Source organism: Epargyreus clarus, unplaced genomic scaffold (genome assembly GCF_041222505.1).
Source record: "Epargyreus clarus isolate Ecla_fem2 unplaced genomic scaffold, WU_Ecla_fem_2.2 ptg000011l, whole genome shotgun sequence".
NCBI lineage: Eukaryota > Metazoa > Arthropoda > Insecta > Lepidoptera > Hesperiidae > Epargyreus > Epargyreus clarus.
Genome location: NW_027332219.1, coordinates 1,338,666 through 1,355,638, shown reverse-complemented (window position 1 = coordinate 1,355,638; position 16,973 = coordinate 1,338,666). Strand labels below are relative to the sequence as shown.

The 16,973-nt window shown below is 33.0% G+C and overlaps 2 protein-coding genes and 1 non-coding gene across 3 annotated transcripts; all 3 read right to left on the bottom strand.

Moving 5' to 3' along the window:
• Nucleotides 1–140: 140 nt before the first annotated feature.
• LOC140745798 (damage-control phosphatase ARMT1) lies at nt 141–16,605 on the bottom strand. The gene is made up of 16 exons (XM_073077707.1): nt 16,295–16,605; nt 13,742–13,847; nt 12,636–12,853; nt 11,776–11,932; nt 10,977–11,096; nt 10,642–10,719; nt 10,197–10,268; nt 9,481–9,601; nt 8,837–8,922; nt 8,289–8,350; nt 7,759–7,823; nt 6,538–6,656; nt 2,524–2,701; nt 1,632–1,758; nt 1,136–1,251; nt 141–334 (listed from the first exon to the last, which is right to left on the bottom strand). The coding sequence occupies exons 1-15, from the start codon at nt 16,486–16,488 to the stop codon at nt 1,140–1,142; spliced, it is 1,815 nt and encodes a 604-aa protein (XP_072933808.1). The 5' UTR covers nt 16,489–16,605; the 3' UTR covers nt 141–334; nt 1,136–1,139.
• On the bottom strand, nt 3,344–5,470 carry LOC140745797 (uncharacterized). The gene is made up of 2 exons (XM_073077706.1): nt 4,703–5,470; nt 3,344–4,378 (listed from the first exon to the last, which is right to left on the bottom strand). Exons 1-2 carry the CDS (start codon nt 5,178–5,180, stop codon nt 3,375–3,377), a joined length of 1,482 nt encoding a protein of 493 aa, XP_072933807.1. The 5' UTR covers nt 5,181–5,470; the 3' UTR covers nt 3,344–3,374.
• Nucleotides 14,478–14,550, bottom strand: TRNAK-UUU (transfer RNA lysine (anticodon UUU)). Its single transcript has one exon. It is a non-coding gene; the product is annotated as a tRNA-Lys (tRNA).
• Nucleotides 16,606–16,973: the final 368 nt, after the last annotated feature.

Below are 16,973 nucleotides of genomic sequence, written 5' to 3'. Positions count from 1 at the left end.
GCAAAATCATGATGTAACACATATTTTTTTCAACGCTTTCTTTTTATTCATAAGCGCTTATAATTATGATAACCCTTATAAATACAGGAATTAATTTAACTGAAATAATGTAAAGTACAAATGAAATAAAACAACGAATATATTGTGTACACATAATTTTATTATGTAGATGTACAATAATTTTACTTATTATGTAAATATAAAATTTATTAGCGTTAAATTTGTTTTATTTTTACAAGAACACCCAAATAAGAAACTTGTGCCAAAAAGCAAAGGGAAAAATTCACAACAGTATTCTTTGGTGATGGTTTAAATAAAAAATGAGTTCAATCATCTGAAAAAGAAACACATTATTAATAATACTAGAAATATGATAATTATTAATAATTATCTAAAGACAAAAAACCTTACAAAGCCAAAATACAAAAAGGTTTCTTATACTAATTTTTAAATATAAACTCCAGTGAGTCGACTCCAAAGGCACCTAATTCTTATTTATATTACAGGCAATAATAGCTGCCGATCTATTGAAAATAATTTAATAAAATATATTATTATTTAAATTTATTAAATTGAGTTGAAATATGTGGCAAGATATGCAAACAAGTTATTACATATATAACCACTGATCAGATGATCATAGCCGGGGAGCGGCTCCGACAGTCCCAGTTCGGAGCTTGTATATGCAAGATGTTATGAAAACTTCGATAGCGTGATTCAGAAACGTGTAGCGCCATCTCTTGACGAGACCCATGAGGTCGCCATAGATCCATAGACGGCAGTAACTTTACCATCAGGTTTTTTTTGTAAATATAATATAGGAGTAGCAGACGAGCATGTAATCCATCTGATGGTAAGTGGCTACTGGCCCCCATGGACATCTGTAATCAACCCCAGATAGAATTAGATATTCCTACTTGAGGTCGGCCACAGATGCGCCGCTACTTCATTCTAAGCTGGAACGCCTCTGACAAGTATGCTCCCACTACCACACTTCAAACCAGAACACAGCAGTGCTTAACACTGCTGTTATAACAGAAATAGGTGTGGCGGTGGTGCCGCCGGAGTCGAACCACAAAGGGTTCTACCACCTTCGAATTGAATGTATACTTTACTTTTATTGATATAAACTCACCACATCATAGGTCCTCGTGCTCGGGACACACCACTCCATAGCACGTGTCTCCATAGTCCAGACAGGGGCGGTCCGCCACCTTCAGAGGCTCTGCCTTAGCACAGAACTGGATCACGCTGAAATTTTACAAAATAATGTAATACTTATATATCAAATGTGCAAAAATTTTATAAGTAGAAAAGTATACTTAGTATATGAACATTTCATACAAATGTAATACAAATTATTTGTATGTACTTATCAATGTAAAAGCAAAAGAAACATGAATAAAACCTTTTTCTTTAAATATTCGTAAACCAAAATGGTGACACAAATGCTTGCTGTCAATAAAATGTGACAGAAATATGATAACCGAATATTTCGTAGAAAAACGTTTAGGAATCCGAGTGAAAATTAAAAATTATATTTAAAGGTATGATATACTGTATTTCTTCTGTAAAACTTGCAATATTTACTAGCCAACTTCATTGTGTTAATAAATTCAGAAATTTCTCACCCATAATCTCCTTTCTCCATCCATTTCTCGTCTATTTTGGATATTTGTTCAAACTTGCCCTTCGGCAAGCCGCAGATCAGGTCTGCTTTCACTGTTCGTACTGCTATAATTGGTGCAGGTATGAAACCTAAAAAATGTGAATACAGTCAGTATCAAAAACATTATGAGCAAAACATTTTTTTACAATACAAAATACATTACTGCTTGTTACATTTCAGGGAAAATTGTCAAATGTAATGTTACTCTTTGAAAAAATACTTTTGTTAAAATGTGATAAATCTTTAAACAATCTAATAGATTGTAAGTCGCCATAATATGCATTAACGCGAGTGAAACTAGGCACAGTTAGTAAATAATAAAACAATGTAGTATAATAAAACTTTACAATAAAGTAATATTGCGAACACATATATATACACATATACTCAAGTCTACGTAAAATTAAAATCTAATTTCACACGTTCTGTCCGGGAATCGAACCTGAAATCATCTGAAAACTGTTCCTGACTGTTCAATAAATAATAAACCAAACAAATGATATAAAATACAAAATACAATATAAAATAATTATAGTTTAAAATCTAAAAACCACGCTAAAATCGCACAAAGAAGATCGTTAATCCTGATTCCTGACAATCCTAATGAGGAGAATGGGATACAATTATTAAAATCGTGTATTGTCATCGGTCCTTGATAATTGTTCAAAATTTTAAATTATTTGGTCCGTTCAAAGTGGGTAAAAATTGAGTTTAAAGATTCCATTACATACATACATACATACATACAGGTCAAGCTTATAAAAGCGTAATGGAACCTTAACTAAATTGAATAACTCTGCACAAATCCTTAAATACACCAATTCTCTCATTTTTTCTATCCCACCCTTACCCACCTTGCAAGGCCGCCTCGAAGCCCAGCGTTGGGACACAATTCCTCTCGCATAGCAACTTGCGGTAGTTCAGATCTCCCTTGAACAACACGGCAACGGCGAATTGTAGTTTCCTGTACAGATTGGGCTCGTATTTCTTCATATCTCTGTACACGTGAGGAAACGTCCAGAAATCATCGGTCTGAGAAAATAAATAATGATTATTATTTCATAAGACTACGTACTACCCGAGCGTATTAACATGGCACCTGGCTCGAAAGAATGACGTTTAAAGTACTAAGTGCAAAAAAAATGGAAATTTTTGTTTTTTTTTTTAATATCAACATTTATTTTGCGCTAAGTAGTTTCTCACAACATACTACTTTACGATGTTTTAAACGTGATAATACAAAGTATTTAGACACAATTTTGTTCTTGCCATAATTATTTGTTTGTTTAGGCTTGAATGAGATTATATTATTCTCGCAAGTATAATTCTCGGAAAGGATTTTAAAAGAGATAATAGCAGTGACTAAACATGCCGAATTCAAAGAGGACATACTTAATATTGTCATTATTGTTAGCTCCTTTAGTGATATTGATGAATTAGTTAAGTATTTACTATTTTTGCGAATATCGAATTGCGAAGATTCTATATTGATAATGACATTTACTATTAATAAATGAGAAAGTTTGGATGGATGTTCGTTCGACGGAAGTCGACGGCTGCAGTTCCTCTGCCGTTGGCATCATGCCGTTCGTGTGTAAGAACACTCAATCACGCCACAACGTATGAACGGATCTGTATGAAATTTGGCACAGATAGAGAAATAAAACCAGAAAGGAATGTTGTACACATTTATTTATTATAATAATTAATAATCGTCACCTAACTCTTCTATGCCAGACATAATAGAGCTGTCACTTTCGTCTTCCTCAGTTTCGCTGTCCGAGCTTTCTTCACCTCCAAGTGAAATGACAAATTCTCTTTCACGCATTTCTTGGAGTCGATCTTTAGCCCAATATTCTTCCTCCAGTCTCCGAACATGGTTCACCTCTTTTCTCCAGTCTGCAGCAGTTATTGATTGAATTGCTTCTCTCGTCAATTGTTCTATTTGTCTTTCTGACTGGTCGATATTTTTGTCTGCCACTCTTTGTTTCACCAAATTCCAAATGTATTCAATTGGATTGAGATCACAGTGGTAGGGCGGCAGACGTACGACTTCGTGGCCATGCGATCTCAATAATTCATCTACCACATATTTTTTTGCTGGTTTATTTACTTTTATTATTTGGTATAATTCTGGTTTTGTCATTCTCGCATCAAAATTTATATTATTTTTGGTTAACCAGGTTTGCATCTCATTTTTCAGTGATGACTGGCATGGAATTTTTTCAGACTGCGTTGAGTGGTACGGCGCGTTATCAATTACAACTATGCCATTTGGAGGCAAGTTCGGCAACAATTTTTCGTTGAGCCACTTGACAAAATTTTTGGTGTCCATCTCATCGTGGTAATCGCCTGTCTTACTTTTGCATTTGTACAGTAGCTCGGCCCCAGGGATAAAACCGTTTTCGCCACCCGCATGGACTAGAATCCAGCGTTGACCGGGATTTGCATTTTTCTTTATACTAGCATCGCTGCTATTTTGCCAGCATTTTTTAACTGTATAGTGGGAATGTATCCACGTCTCGTCTAAATACGTCACCATTTTTTTGTCCGCTCCGAGTTCATTATTTTCTTTCATGCGTCGCAGGTATCGAGCCCTCCAAGCAGCGATATCGGGCTTTTGAATCAAAACTAATCGGGCATTCTTGCATTTCTTAAATCTGTACCCCAATTGGTTCTTCAAGATAAGCCGTAATGTAGTTTTTTCACCTGAAAAAAAAAACAAAATTATATTTATCATTTACTCGTAGTTAAAAATATGTTAAAAATATTCGATGACCGAAAATATTGATATAATTAGAAAACGTCAATGAACCGATCTTCAAAAGAGTTTCTGAGACCCCAGAACGTAATGGGCACGGACGGAACACAGGTGGGTTTTAGTCAGTAAAAGACGTTCCAATCCACCCAGAACGAGAGAAGTCATAAGAATGAAAATGATTACCTATCCACAAAAAAGAGGTAATAAACACACACAAACTTGTGTATTTATAACACACTCGCTAAATAAAGATACAAAAAAGACAAACGTACCTGGAAAATTCAAATCCTTTTTGGCTGCGGCTAATAGTTTCTTAAGCGTTGGGACTTCTTTTCGTACTGTGTAAAAATTGTTGACTAAGTTTCTCAGAGCGATTAAGTCGAAATTGTCTAGATTAATTTTTTTTTTACTCTGTTTTCGCTTTTTGCCAGGTGTTGATGGTCCAGGTATTGGGGTAGACGTTGAAGTACTCGGCACCGGTAAAATAGACGACGCTGCAGGTTTTACTTGTTGTTTTATTCTCATCAACGTTCTTTTGGATATACCAGTAGCCGCACAAGTTCTATTTATTGGTTGATCCACCGGAATCCTAAACTTTTTATTAACTTTTTCATGTTCACGAGCTTCATGAGTACTTTTTGTAGGGTCCACAGGAATTAAAAATTTGCTAACTTCTTTCTCGCGTTCAAAAAAAGCCAATACCTTGAGTATAAGGGCTCTTTCTTTACTATGAATAGTTTTTCCTACCATCTTCGTGGAAAAACAAACAACACTGAAGAAAACGTCCAAGCGTAACTATTATAACAAAAACCAATAACAAATAAAACGTCCAAACGTAACAAAAACAATAACTCCACAAAAATCCGATAACAATAACAAATAACAGCAAACAAATTACTCCGAAACTCAAACGGAACGATACGCGTGCAACGGTAACAGTGATGCTAACGCTACTGGTCTCGCACGACGCGAGCGGGGCGCCGCGCAGGTAAGCGGGAGGGGGGTTCTTTTCGAGCCAGGTGCCATGTTAATGCGCACGGGTTATAAACGTGCATATTATTATTATTATTATTCTTTTTTTATAATGTAGGAGTAGCAGACGAGCATGCAGTCCACCTGATGGTAAGTGGCTACCGCCGCTACATGGACATCTGTCATCAACCCCAGATAGGATTAGATATTCCTACCTGAGGTCGGCCACACGCGCCGCTACCCCTGAGGACTAAGCTCGGCCTCGGAAAAGTCTGTCTCCCTTACCACACCCTTCAAACCAGAACACAGCAGTTTTATAATTATTTTAAAAAATATATCAGATATGCAAGGACTTCCCGCATCTTGTCAAGAGAGGGCGCCACGTGTATCTTGGTACGCGCTATTGGAGTTTTGTAAAAATCTGTCATCATACAAGGTCCGTCATCCGTCATCGCAATTAAAACGTAGTATAAAAGATATTTGGGATTTCGAAGTTGGTATCTCATGCATTTAGCTTTTTTTAGCTATTAGAAATTACTTATCGGCGAAAGAAAACATTATAAAGAAACCTACACTCCTGTTCTTAAAAAAACCCAGCGCGCTCTAATATGGCCTAAACGAACCTACCAACTCCGAGAGCAGACCGATTCCCAGCAGTGGGATAGTAATGGCTTGACGACGATATTATATCAGGACAGTAATATTGAAATTTTTAAAAGGTGGGAAAACCCTTTGCGGTTCGACTCCGGCGGCACCACCGCCACACCTATTTCTACCTAATAACAGCAGTGTTAGGCGCTGCTGTGTTCCGGTTTGAAGGGTGCGGTAAGGGAGACAGACTTTTCCGAGGCGTTCCAGCTTAGTCTTCAGGGGTAGCGGCGCATCTGTGGCCGACCGCAGGTAGGAATATCTAATCCTATCTGGGGTTGATTACAGATGTCCATGGGCGGCAGTAGCCACTTACCATCAGGTGGACTGCATGCTCGTCTGCTACTCCTACATTAAAACAAAAAATTAAAAGATTTTATTATTAATTAATTTAATTGTTATTTTTTTAACACGCCAAGACTATTTAAGAGTTTCAACCAAAATATATTTTCATTTACTTACAATATACTTATTAAAACATACATACCATCATAATAAAGATACCATCTTCCACATATTGATTCCACTGTTCACCGAGTGCCTTCAGATTGCTAGAGTTAATGATCCGCGGGGGATCCGCCTCGGGGGCTTCGCCCTCCGCCGGCGCTGCAATCATACCGACATATACAGTGGAATCCGTTTACAATGACATCGAAGGGAATTGACAAACACATCACTATAAGCAGACGTCTACAAAGCGTTTCGTAAAAAAAACCTTTTTTTATGTAAATATGTACTTTATGAGAGAAACATAGCATATTAAATCAAAATAAAAATTAGCATCAAGATAATTAATGATTTTGAGCACAAGGTTCCTTCTAAAAGTAGCTTTGAGTATTCCCTGACCCATTGGCTGTAGTACTGATGTTGTATTCAGCGGAAGGAAAGCAAGTGTTATAGACTTTAAATGAGTAATCTTAACGAGATTTTTTTACAAAGATATTTACATCAAAAGCAAACTTCGTTATGTAATTACGTCATACTAGGCGATTGGTCAATATAAGCGCAGTCATAGTAAACGGATTCTACTGTAATTCAATTTTGTTCAATTAATATATATATTTTAATATTAATGTAGTTTTATTACAATAATTAGATCCGCATGTTTTATTACAAATTATTCTATTTTTTTTAACAAATGGATGAGTCTTCTACTATATGCACTTAGTGCTAAAAATGAGGATCTAGTAACTTACCGTTATAAAATTATTTTATTTTAAATAAATAAATTAACACTAATCAAAGTACAACAAATACAAATAACTAATATAAATCAATTATATCAATACTCAATTAGTTTTTACGAATACTAGATGGTGTTGCTAGTACACCGCCTACATATACATATTTATCTAAAGCATAGATTAGTAAAGATTACTCACTCCTAACAAGAAAATGTACCCAGTTTTGAGAATTGAAATAGTTGCGTAAAAAAGTTTTGCCACGTCTCCGTGCTAAAATGTCCCTAAAATATTTGAAATAAGTATTTATTTATTATGTAAATTACGCAGTGTCAGTTATTTATTCGTAAATTTTCTCTAAAAATGTTTTTATTTGTCAAGAATTCAAAAAAAGAACTTACTAATAAGCCGTTTGTGGCTTCATTCAATTTCAAGGCGGCGAAGTATCTTTACTAATCTATGATCTAAAGTTACAGATAAATATAAATAAGAAGAATAAGAGAATTAAGAGATATAATAAAAGATACCTGGTTTTGGCGGCGCTGGGACCTCTCTATTGAAACTTGCTTGCATACAAGAATTTATAACAAACCTAAAATATAAATGCATTAGTTTAATAACTCATCCTTAGTATTTAAGGATTAAAACAAGCCAATAATTTTTATCATTACATGACAGTTCTTACAAAGTCGTTTTTTTTCTTTATTTTTTTTTCTTTTTTTAAAGTGAATTAAGTAGTGAAAAGTAACAAACAAAAAATCGTTTTTGTTAAAAATCTTGCAATCGTATTTAATAATTATCATTTATTTCTTTTACAATTATTTCAGTTTTATTTATTAATTTATACTAATATTATAAAGAGGAAAACTTTGTTTGTTTGTAATGAATAGGCTCAAAAACTACTGGACCGATTTTAAATATTCTTTCACCATTCGAAAGCTACATTATCCACGAGTAACATAGGCTATGTTTTATATTAAATATATTTGATAAATAGATTTCGAGGCGGTACAAAGTTTGCCGGGTCAGCTAGTTAGAAATAAGATAAGAAACTTACTTAAAATCCCTCGGCGTAACGTCTGACACAAACCATGGTATTTTTTTAACGTGAAATCTGACCTGAAATAAATTTAATTTAATTCAAAAAGTATCGCTAAAAATAAATAATTTTCAATAAGGAGTACTTTTTAAATAATTTTAAAGTCAGTGCATCAAAACTAGAAAATTACATAGTAATTAATTAATTAATTAAGTAATTAGTTAATTGTGTATCAATTACTATGTACAGAGATTGCTGTACATGCCTATAATTGGCTTACATATAAGTATTGTCTGTCTGATTGTATGTTTAATGTTTAAATGTTTAGTGTTTAGTGTAAACACATTTAGTGTTTATATGTTTTGCTGTTGGTATGTCTAAATAAATAAATAAATAAATGAATAAATAAATAATATCACATTCAAAATATTTTATCTATAAATAATTCTACCTACATTTTCCCACATAACCTCATTCAAGAATTCTGTATCATGGGCACAAGTGGGAAACATTTAAAGTAACCAATAAAAAACTAATAAACTAAATAAATAAATAATAAAACGTACCTTTTGAACAATTTTCTGAGATATTAGAAAGTGTGCTAGACACAGGTCTGCGAATAATTCGTAACCTGCGTTATCACATACGATATCTGAAAAAAAATAACATTATTTTTTTATGAGATGATATTTTTTGTAGTAGCAGACGAGCTTGCAGTCCACCTGATGGTAAGTGGCTACTGCCGCCCATGGACATCTGTAATCAACCCCAGATAGGATTAAATATTCCTACCTGAGGTCGGGCACAGATGCGCCGCTATGCCTGAGGACTAAGCTGGAACGCCTCGGAAAAGTATTTCTCCCCTACCACACCCTTCAAATCGAAACACAGCAGCACTTAACACTGCTATGGTATGGCGAAAATAGTCATGAAGGTGGTAAAGTAGAAGTGTTCTGATTTGAAGGGTGTGGTAATGAAGAAACTATTAAACGAGGGATTCCAACTTAGTTCTCAGGGGTAGTGGCGCATCTGAGGCCGACCTCAGACAGGAAAGTAACCCTATCTGGGTTTTATTACAGATATCCATCGACAACAGTAGCCATTTACGATCAGCTAGACTGCATGCTTGTCTGCTACTCCTTTATAATATAAAAAATAAAGAAATAATAAAAAAGATAGAATGCATAAATAAAGATGGTATATTGGTTACCGAACATAACAGCTTGTGGAATAGTCATCTTGGCGGGGCAGGGGATCTTCGGGGGTTCATCTTCGACCCCCTGCGCAGCATCCTTCGAAGCCTCCTTCGTATCTGCCGTGTTAACCTCTTTCTGAAAAATATTATTACATTTTATAAACTCATTGCGTAAATTGTGTCATCTATTAAATTTTCAAGACTTATTTTTTTGTTGAAAATCTAAGTCTTGAAAATTGTTATCTAACTGAATAATAAAATATTACCTAAAGCCTATAACTATACTTACACTACAAAAAAACTAGCAAAGAGTAATAAAATTAATTTATATGTAATACGTTTTTTACAAAACAAAAAAAAACTACATTCGTAATCTTATACTTATATACAAAACATATACTAATAAACAAATCTAAAACAGAAACATTGAATTTAAATTTATCATTTAGATGTCTACAAAGCAAGAATAGAATCCAGGACTCTCTACTTGTTATAATATGCTACCACAGTTATTATTCGGAGTAATATATCACATCAACAGATATTATGTTCCTACACTATGACAATAGAAATATATAATTTATATATTTAATAACTATTACTAAATAATGATACTGTTTTTAACTATCCTTTTTATTGTATTTAAGTATGCCCGAAGAAGATCTACTAAATATTGTAATACACTTGTAATAGATACTAATAATTATTATATTTTAATTATTTTTAATAACCTCTTTGCACAATGGCATCCCGGCGAGTGTTGCCAGTCTGTGGCAACTGCATTTATATTTAAACGTTGTGTTCTGAAATTATACAATTATTTCAGAAATTCTAACGTTTTGAAAATTTCTATCTATTTTAGAGTTGACATAGCTGTAGGTTTAAAAGAAAAATAAATACACAATTTGGAAAGTGGTAACCCTCTGTGGTTCGACTCCGGTACTCCCGTCACACGTATTTCTGCCTAATAACAGCAGTGTTAGGCGCTGCTGTTATACTTTTCCGAGGCGTTCCAGCTTAGTCCTCAGGGGTAGCGGCGCATCTGTGGCCGACCTCAGGTAGGAATATTTAATCTTATCCGGGGTTGATTACTGCTGTCCATGGGTGGCAGTAGTCACTTACCATCAGGTGGACTGCATGCTCTGCTACTTCTATATTATAAAATAACTAACATACCCCAGCAATAGCTTTCGCCATATTTTCAGCCTTAGTCGACAGCTGGTCGAATATTTTTCCAGAATCATCGACCAAAACCTGAAAATCAAAAACATTAATATAAACGACTTATCTCACAAATATTTTTTTAGAAAATAAAATATATTTTATAAAAAAAAACTAATATAACATTTAGTTTTAAGATAATATCACAAATTGTAAATAATTTTATACGAATAACATAAATAACGAAAACAAACAAAACAATAAAAAATCCTATCACAATTCGAAAGTGCTAAAACCCTTTGTAATTCTACTACAGCGGCAAAGAAGATTAATGCTTGTAAGATGCTTACCTTGTCCTTAAAGTCCAAAACCTGCTGAAAGGGGTCCACAACGTCGCTACTGCCGCCACCCAGTTGCACCTGGCTACCCACCGATAGGGACAGGTCGCATTTGTTGGCCCATAGACATATCTGAAATATAAACCCAAAATTTTAAAATTATTTTGATATACAATTCTTTAACCAACAGGATATGGAATAATTATTTTTTTGATGTCAGTAAGCAATAAGTACTTTTAAAATTTTGAAGGTTGTTCATTTATACAGACGTAACGCCATCCATTTAACATCGCTCGCAACTCACCAAATACCTACTCTAACTCATTATGGCCGCTCCACATTCTCGCGAGAACGCGAGAAAAACCCGGTTTGTATCGGCTCCACATTCTCGTTTCTCGCGAGAATGTGGAGAGGGTTTTAGAATATCCTTTTAAAGCGCCATCTATGATACGTTACTCGCAACTTACATACCTACCAGTAACGCCATCTCTTGTACATTACTCGCATCTCACTAGAGTACCTACATGTGATGCCATCCATACATTAAACGCATAACACTAGAACGCCTTAAAACGCCTTATACACTCACAGCCCCACACTAGGATTCCCTGTGTCGTGGGTGCCATGGACACATAGACAAATACACAAACACCCAGATCCAGAAACAGAAATCTAAATTCATCATTTAGATATCTGTCTGGCCGGGGATCGAACCCGGGACCCCTTGCGCGTCAGACCAGTATTGTGGCCGCTCCGCCACGCGGGTCGTCGGAACACCTACAACTAACGCCATCTCTGATCCGCAACTCACCTTCAACAGCGTCATGAAGTCCGCTTTCCGCTTGTCCTTCTCGCTGGGTGGTAGCATGGTGGTCAGCCTGTCCGCGACCACACACATCGGCTCCAAGTTACTCGCGAACGATTTGTCCTTTTGCTCGTCGAACGGATCGAAGTTTTGGAGGCCTTTGCTGTAATAAAAATAGTTAATTGAAAAAAGGGGTAAAATAGCTAGATACCTTACCACGGTACGGTTACAATATTTTTGCTTCTTTTACATTTGTAGAACCTCGTAAAATCACTAAAGTTATTAAAAAGATAACGAAAAAAATTAAGAACGATTTCTCAATTCTAATAATTCAATAAATAATTGAATGCCATATTTCATAACTCCCTGTATCGACCAATCATATCAACAAAAAAAAGACACAACCATTTCACAAATCGACCAATCAAAAGCCAAAAAAATGCGATCACGTGTCACTTTTCCAAAAATTACCGTTAACATATCGACATATTGTATCCCATCTTTCCTTTCCCCAAAACTATTCCTCTAAGCCAAGTTTGATCTCAGTCCAATAAAAAACACGTGATACTTGCGACAAATAAGAATGTTACCGTTTAAGTCCTCCCTTTCCCCTCCAAATTTCGTAACTTTCTATACGACCAATCAAATCAATCAAAAGGACACGAGCCTTCGTCGCTTCGACCAATCAAAAACGAAACAAATGCGATCACGTGACACTTTTGACAAACTCGACTATTACACATATTATACGCGACATTTTAGTGATAATCTTCGTTACCCGGTACGACCCCTATTCTGTAACTTTTCCCCTATATAAAGTATATAGACCTCTGAAGCTAGCTAGATCCCAGTCAATATGAACCCACGTGAGCTGACAGCCGTCCCTGAGGCGGCGGTACACGTAGCACTCGGTGAAGAGCCAGGTGTTGTTGAAGTAGTACGGGCTGTCCGCCTGCCGGAGGAACTGGTTCCAGCGGCGCGCCTCCGCCGTGTCCGCCTGCAGCGGAGAGTACTGCTTGTTGGTCACCAGCTCGTTCTTCAACTTGCTTATGTATTCGATCAGGCTGCGGATGTCTTCGTCGGACTGTAAGATAATGTCAATTGTATGTGCAATATATTTTTGCGTATAAAACCTTTGATTTGTAGATCTAATAGTTAAAATTGTTAGGCGTTAAATTTGCATTATTTCGTATTTCTGTCAAGGTCCAGTTGAATTTAAAAGTACCTACAAGTTACGGTAAATGCTGAGATTTACAAGTAATAAATATAGTTCAAAAAACTAAAAAAGATGAGACTAGTTCATTTTATCGTAAAAGCGTGTTTTTAGTTTGTTAAACTATTATATGATACGATGGCATTATAGATATGTTTCAGCAGTACATTTGAGTTATAGGGAAATAACATTATTATTTTTCAAAACTAATAATCAATTTTTTAATAAAACTTTGCGATGAACTTTCTCTAAGGCGCTCGAACAATCTCGCCTCGAAAATCGTTAATCCTGAGGATGTTGATAAGGACAACGGTACAAAATTACTATAATCGTGTATTGACATCGGTTTTTGATAATTTTTCAAAATTTTGCATTAAACTGTATGTTCAAAGTGGATTGAAATCGGGTTCAAAGATTCCGTTCATCTGTTACGTACATACATACATACAACCCAAGCTACTAAAAGCGTGTTAAAAATTAAAATTTCGCAAAAATTATCTATGTTAATCGTTTATTTCGTTTACCATCTATTCTTTATAGTAAAAATATTTTTATTAAAAATAAAATTTTTGAAATTTTCAATCTATTCAAAAACCCCAGATAGATAATTATGTCAACAAGAAATAAAAACAATACTATACTAATTGATTACAGATTTATTTTTAAAGAAAATAAGTTTATTTTAAGATTCCATCTATCTCAGAATTGATAATTCTTTCAACACCAAATATAACAATACTAATCAATTGCTTAACTTACCGCACTATTAGCAGCTTTAATTTTGGCCCCCTCCCTCGACAAGTAGTCTATAACCTTAGTCAATATTATTGGTAGTCTTTCCTTTAGAGAGTAGTATGCGAAGCTCCTGAAAAAAAATTAAAAAATGAACACATTACCATCAACAAAAAATATCACATAATACAAGATTAACATAAAAAATATTGCTTTTAATAACATTAAATTATATAACTATTTTTTATATTTTTATTTTAATAACATACGTTTATAATTACAAAAGTCTGCCTAGTCTGTGGCTAACATTCAAGTTTCAGATCATAAATATCGGAATTAAAAAAATATATTTTTTTCTAGCAAATTTATTTAAAATATATCAAATATAACCACCTCCTTTTTGAAGTCGGTTAAAAACTATAATAAAATTCGTTGCTATAGTTGGGAGCAATAATGATCGAAGAATCGAATCGAAGAAGAATCGCATTTTAAACTTATCACAACCAATTTTGTCTTGAACAATAACAAAAAATAAATAATTAAAAAAAAAACAAAATAATTATATAATATTATAAACAAATTTTTATCTTCTAAAAACTTGTCTATAATAATAATATCTAAAAGATAAAAAAAATATGAACTTTAGAAAATAAAAAAATATATTTTATATAAAAAAAAGTAAAAAAGCAATAAAATACAAATTGTATATAATTACAAATAAGAAAATTAAAGAAAAAAACAAAAAAAAGAAAATCGCGAAAGCCGCCCGAACAGGGACTTGAACCCTGGACCCTTGGATTAAAAGTCCAATGCTCTACCGACTGAGCTATCCGGGCTTCGAAAGATGATACGAAATTATCGTATACACTACGCGTTTCGTAATAATCATGAATCCTTAAACTTTAGAATAAGATTAATCCATATTACTTATATTTACCTTTCTTGAATTAGAAATAATTGGTAAGAAAATTTTGTATTCATAATTTAAAAACATTTTTTATTGAAAGTCTACATACTATTGTAAAATTAAAATAAAAAACATAGTTAATAATAAATTTCATGCCTGAATATAATACAGTGATATATAAAACTATTATATACTTCTAATAATCCTATTAATAAAAAATTTGCTGGACAAATTGATTTCACTTGATATTGTCATGATTAAAATAAAATAAATTATATTTATGAAATTAAATAGAATAAATATTGAAATGATAAGTAGAATGTACTCTATAAATATAAGGAGAATGTAATAATAATAAAAATATGATACTAATTAAATTGAAAATTAACTAATATTAAAAAATAAATTAAACTTATAAGATAAAGATGTCGTCCAAAACTCCAACTTGTGGCATAGTGCCCAGAACGCTGGCAGCGGCTAATTTTTTATAATTTATTCTCTATTATGTAGGAGAATGTATATATATAATGTATTTATTCTCTATTTCCTAAGATTGTAACCTAAATGTTAATCAGTATAATCAAATCGGTTTCACTAATTTATATGTAAAAACTAGAGAGATTTTGTGGGTTTTTTTTTTGTTCGATACCCTAATATTTTATTAAAAATAGTTAGTAATTAACATTATCTTATATAAAATTCTCGTGTCACAATGTTAGTTACCAATTCTCTTCTCACTAAATTTTATATGCATATTCAGTAGGTCTGAGAATCAAATTTTTCATACCCCTAAGTGATAAGGGTTCTTCACCCTTAACATTTTTTTATTCATATACAACATTTTCAGGGTCAGCTAGTATATATATTTTTCAGAAACTGTAGTATATATTTTGACTTTACAAACACTTTAATTTTATTTGTGTAGACAATAAATACATAACTTCTTAGAAAGAGACTGCCTGTTTATTAGATTTAATCCCTTAATTCTCCCATTGTATACCATATATATACACAATACATTCAATACAATACGTAAATAGGAAGAATACATATTGCATTATGATATAAGTGAAGAATTTATTGTTTTAATGACATGATAGTGTTTAATGACGACAAACAGTTGAGATAAGAATGCATTTTATCTTTTGTACAATCTATGTCTTACTGCTCCAATGTGGATTAGTATTATGTATACAAATAAATATTAGTGTTATATTATTATAGGTATATACTTATATTTTAGGTATATAGGTAATATAGTTTATTCACAACTGCTTATTTTTTTGTGCATGTCTTTGTTGGTATGTATCCATGAGAATATATAAGGCAGGAAATAAGTGACACTGAATTTTATATATAATTAGTTTCTCATATATTTGGAATTCTTCTATTATTGTTCTACTATTCTTAGATGAAATCAGATATAAAATATTTCTATGTAAATAAATTAAAATTTTTATCTAATAATTAGATGAGCAATTTACTTATATTGATAGTTGGTAATTATAGTTTTTAAAATTTTTTTTTATAAATTTAAATTATAAAATACAATTAATTGTTAACTCTTTCAATAAGTCACTCTTTCCATAAATGTTTTATTTTTTGTGTAAGTATGATAGGTATATGTAATATTACTATAAAAATATTTTAATTTTAAAAAATCTTATACGTACTTTTTAAAGATTCCTTGCAATTGCAGGTTTATAGGCGTCGACGTGTTAAGGAAGGGGCTGATTTTTTCCACTTTTATAAATGGACCACCGTAAATAAATTCAGGTTTAGTTGAATAATCCTCTTCGGGCTTCACACTGGCCGCGCTACTCACTAGCGACAGCCCGGGCGATCCTTTTGTAGATGTTGAACTCATTTTTTATTATTCTATTGATTTTAATTAATTATTGCATTTGTAATTTATAATTGTACTACGTCTGTTCTGGGCCAATTTTGCTTGGATTTGATTTGACAGGTGAAATTGACAGGAAAACATTGAATATTTTTTAATACAAAGTGACGTTTGACACACCAAGGTGACATTTTAGACCATTTATGAAGTATGTTAGTGAAACACAAAAACAAACTTATAATCCAATTTTATTAAGTATATCATGCTTTTATTAACTTTTATTAAGTTTAAGGTGTATAATTCATACTCATAATTTTTTTTATTTTTGGTTTTAATAACAATTCATTCAGTCTCTAACATGTTTCAACGTATCTTTATTTATTGGGCAATAGTACATTAAATAATGTTTTATATTATAATATACTAGTTATATATTTCAATACCAAATCACATTTAATCAATTTCAAAATCACTGGGTTTCAAAAACAAAACAAAACTAACTCCGTAAA

Excerpts from the sequence above, each read along its gene's own strand:
- LOC140745797 (XM_073077706.1), bottom strand. The coding sequence starts at position 5,180 with ATGGTAGGAAAAACTATTCATAGTAAAGAAAGAGCCCTTATACTCAAG. Across the intron at positions 4,379-4,702 it reads AAAGGATTTGAATTTTCCAG|GTGAAAAAACTACATTACGG; the intron begins GTACGTTTGTCT and ends TTTTTTTTTCAG.
- LOC140745798 (XM_073077707.1), bottom strand. The coding sequence starts at position 16,488 with ATGAGTTCAACATCTACAAAAGGATCGCCCGGGCTGTCGCTAGTGAGT. Across the intron at positions 9,602-10,196 it reads GGATGCCATTGTGCAAAGAG|AAAGAGGTTAACACGGCAGA; the intron begins GTTATTAAAAAT and ends AATATTTTTCAG. Across the intron at positions 1,252-1,631 it reads ATGGAGAAAGGAGATTATGG|CGTGATCCAGTTCTGTGCTA; the intron begins GTGAGAAATTTC and ends GTAAAATTTCAG.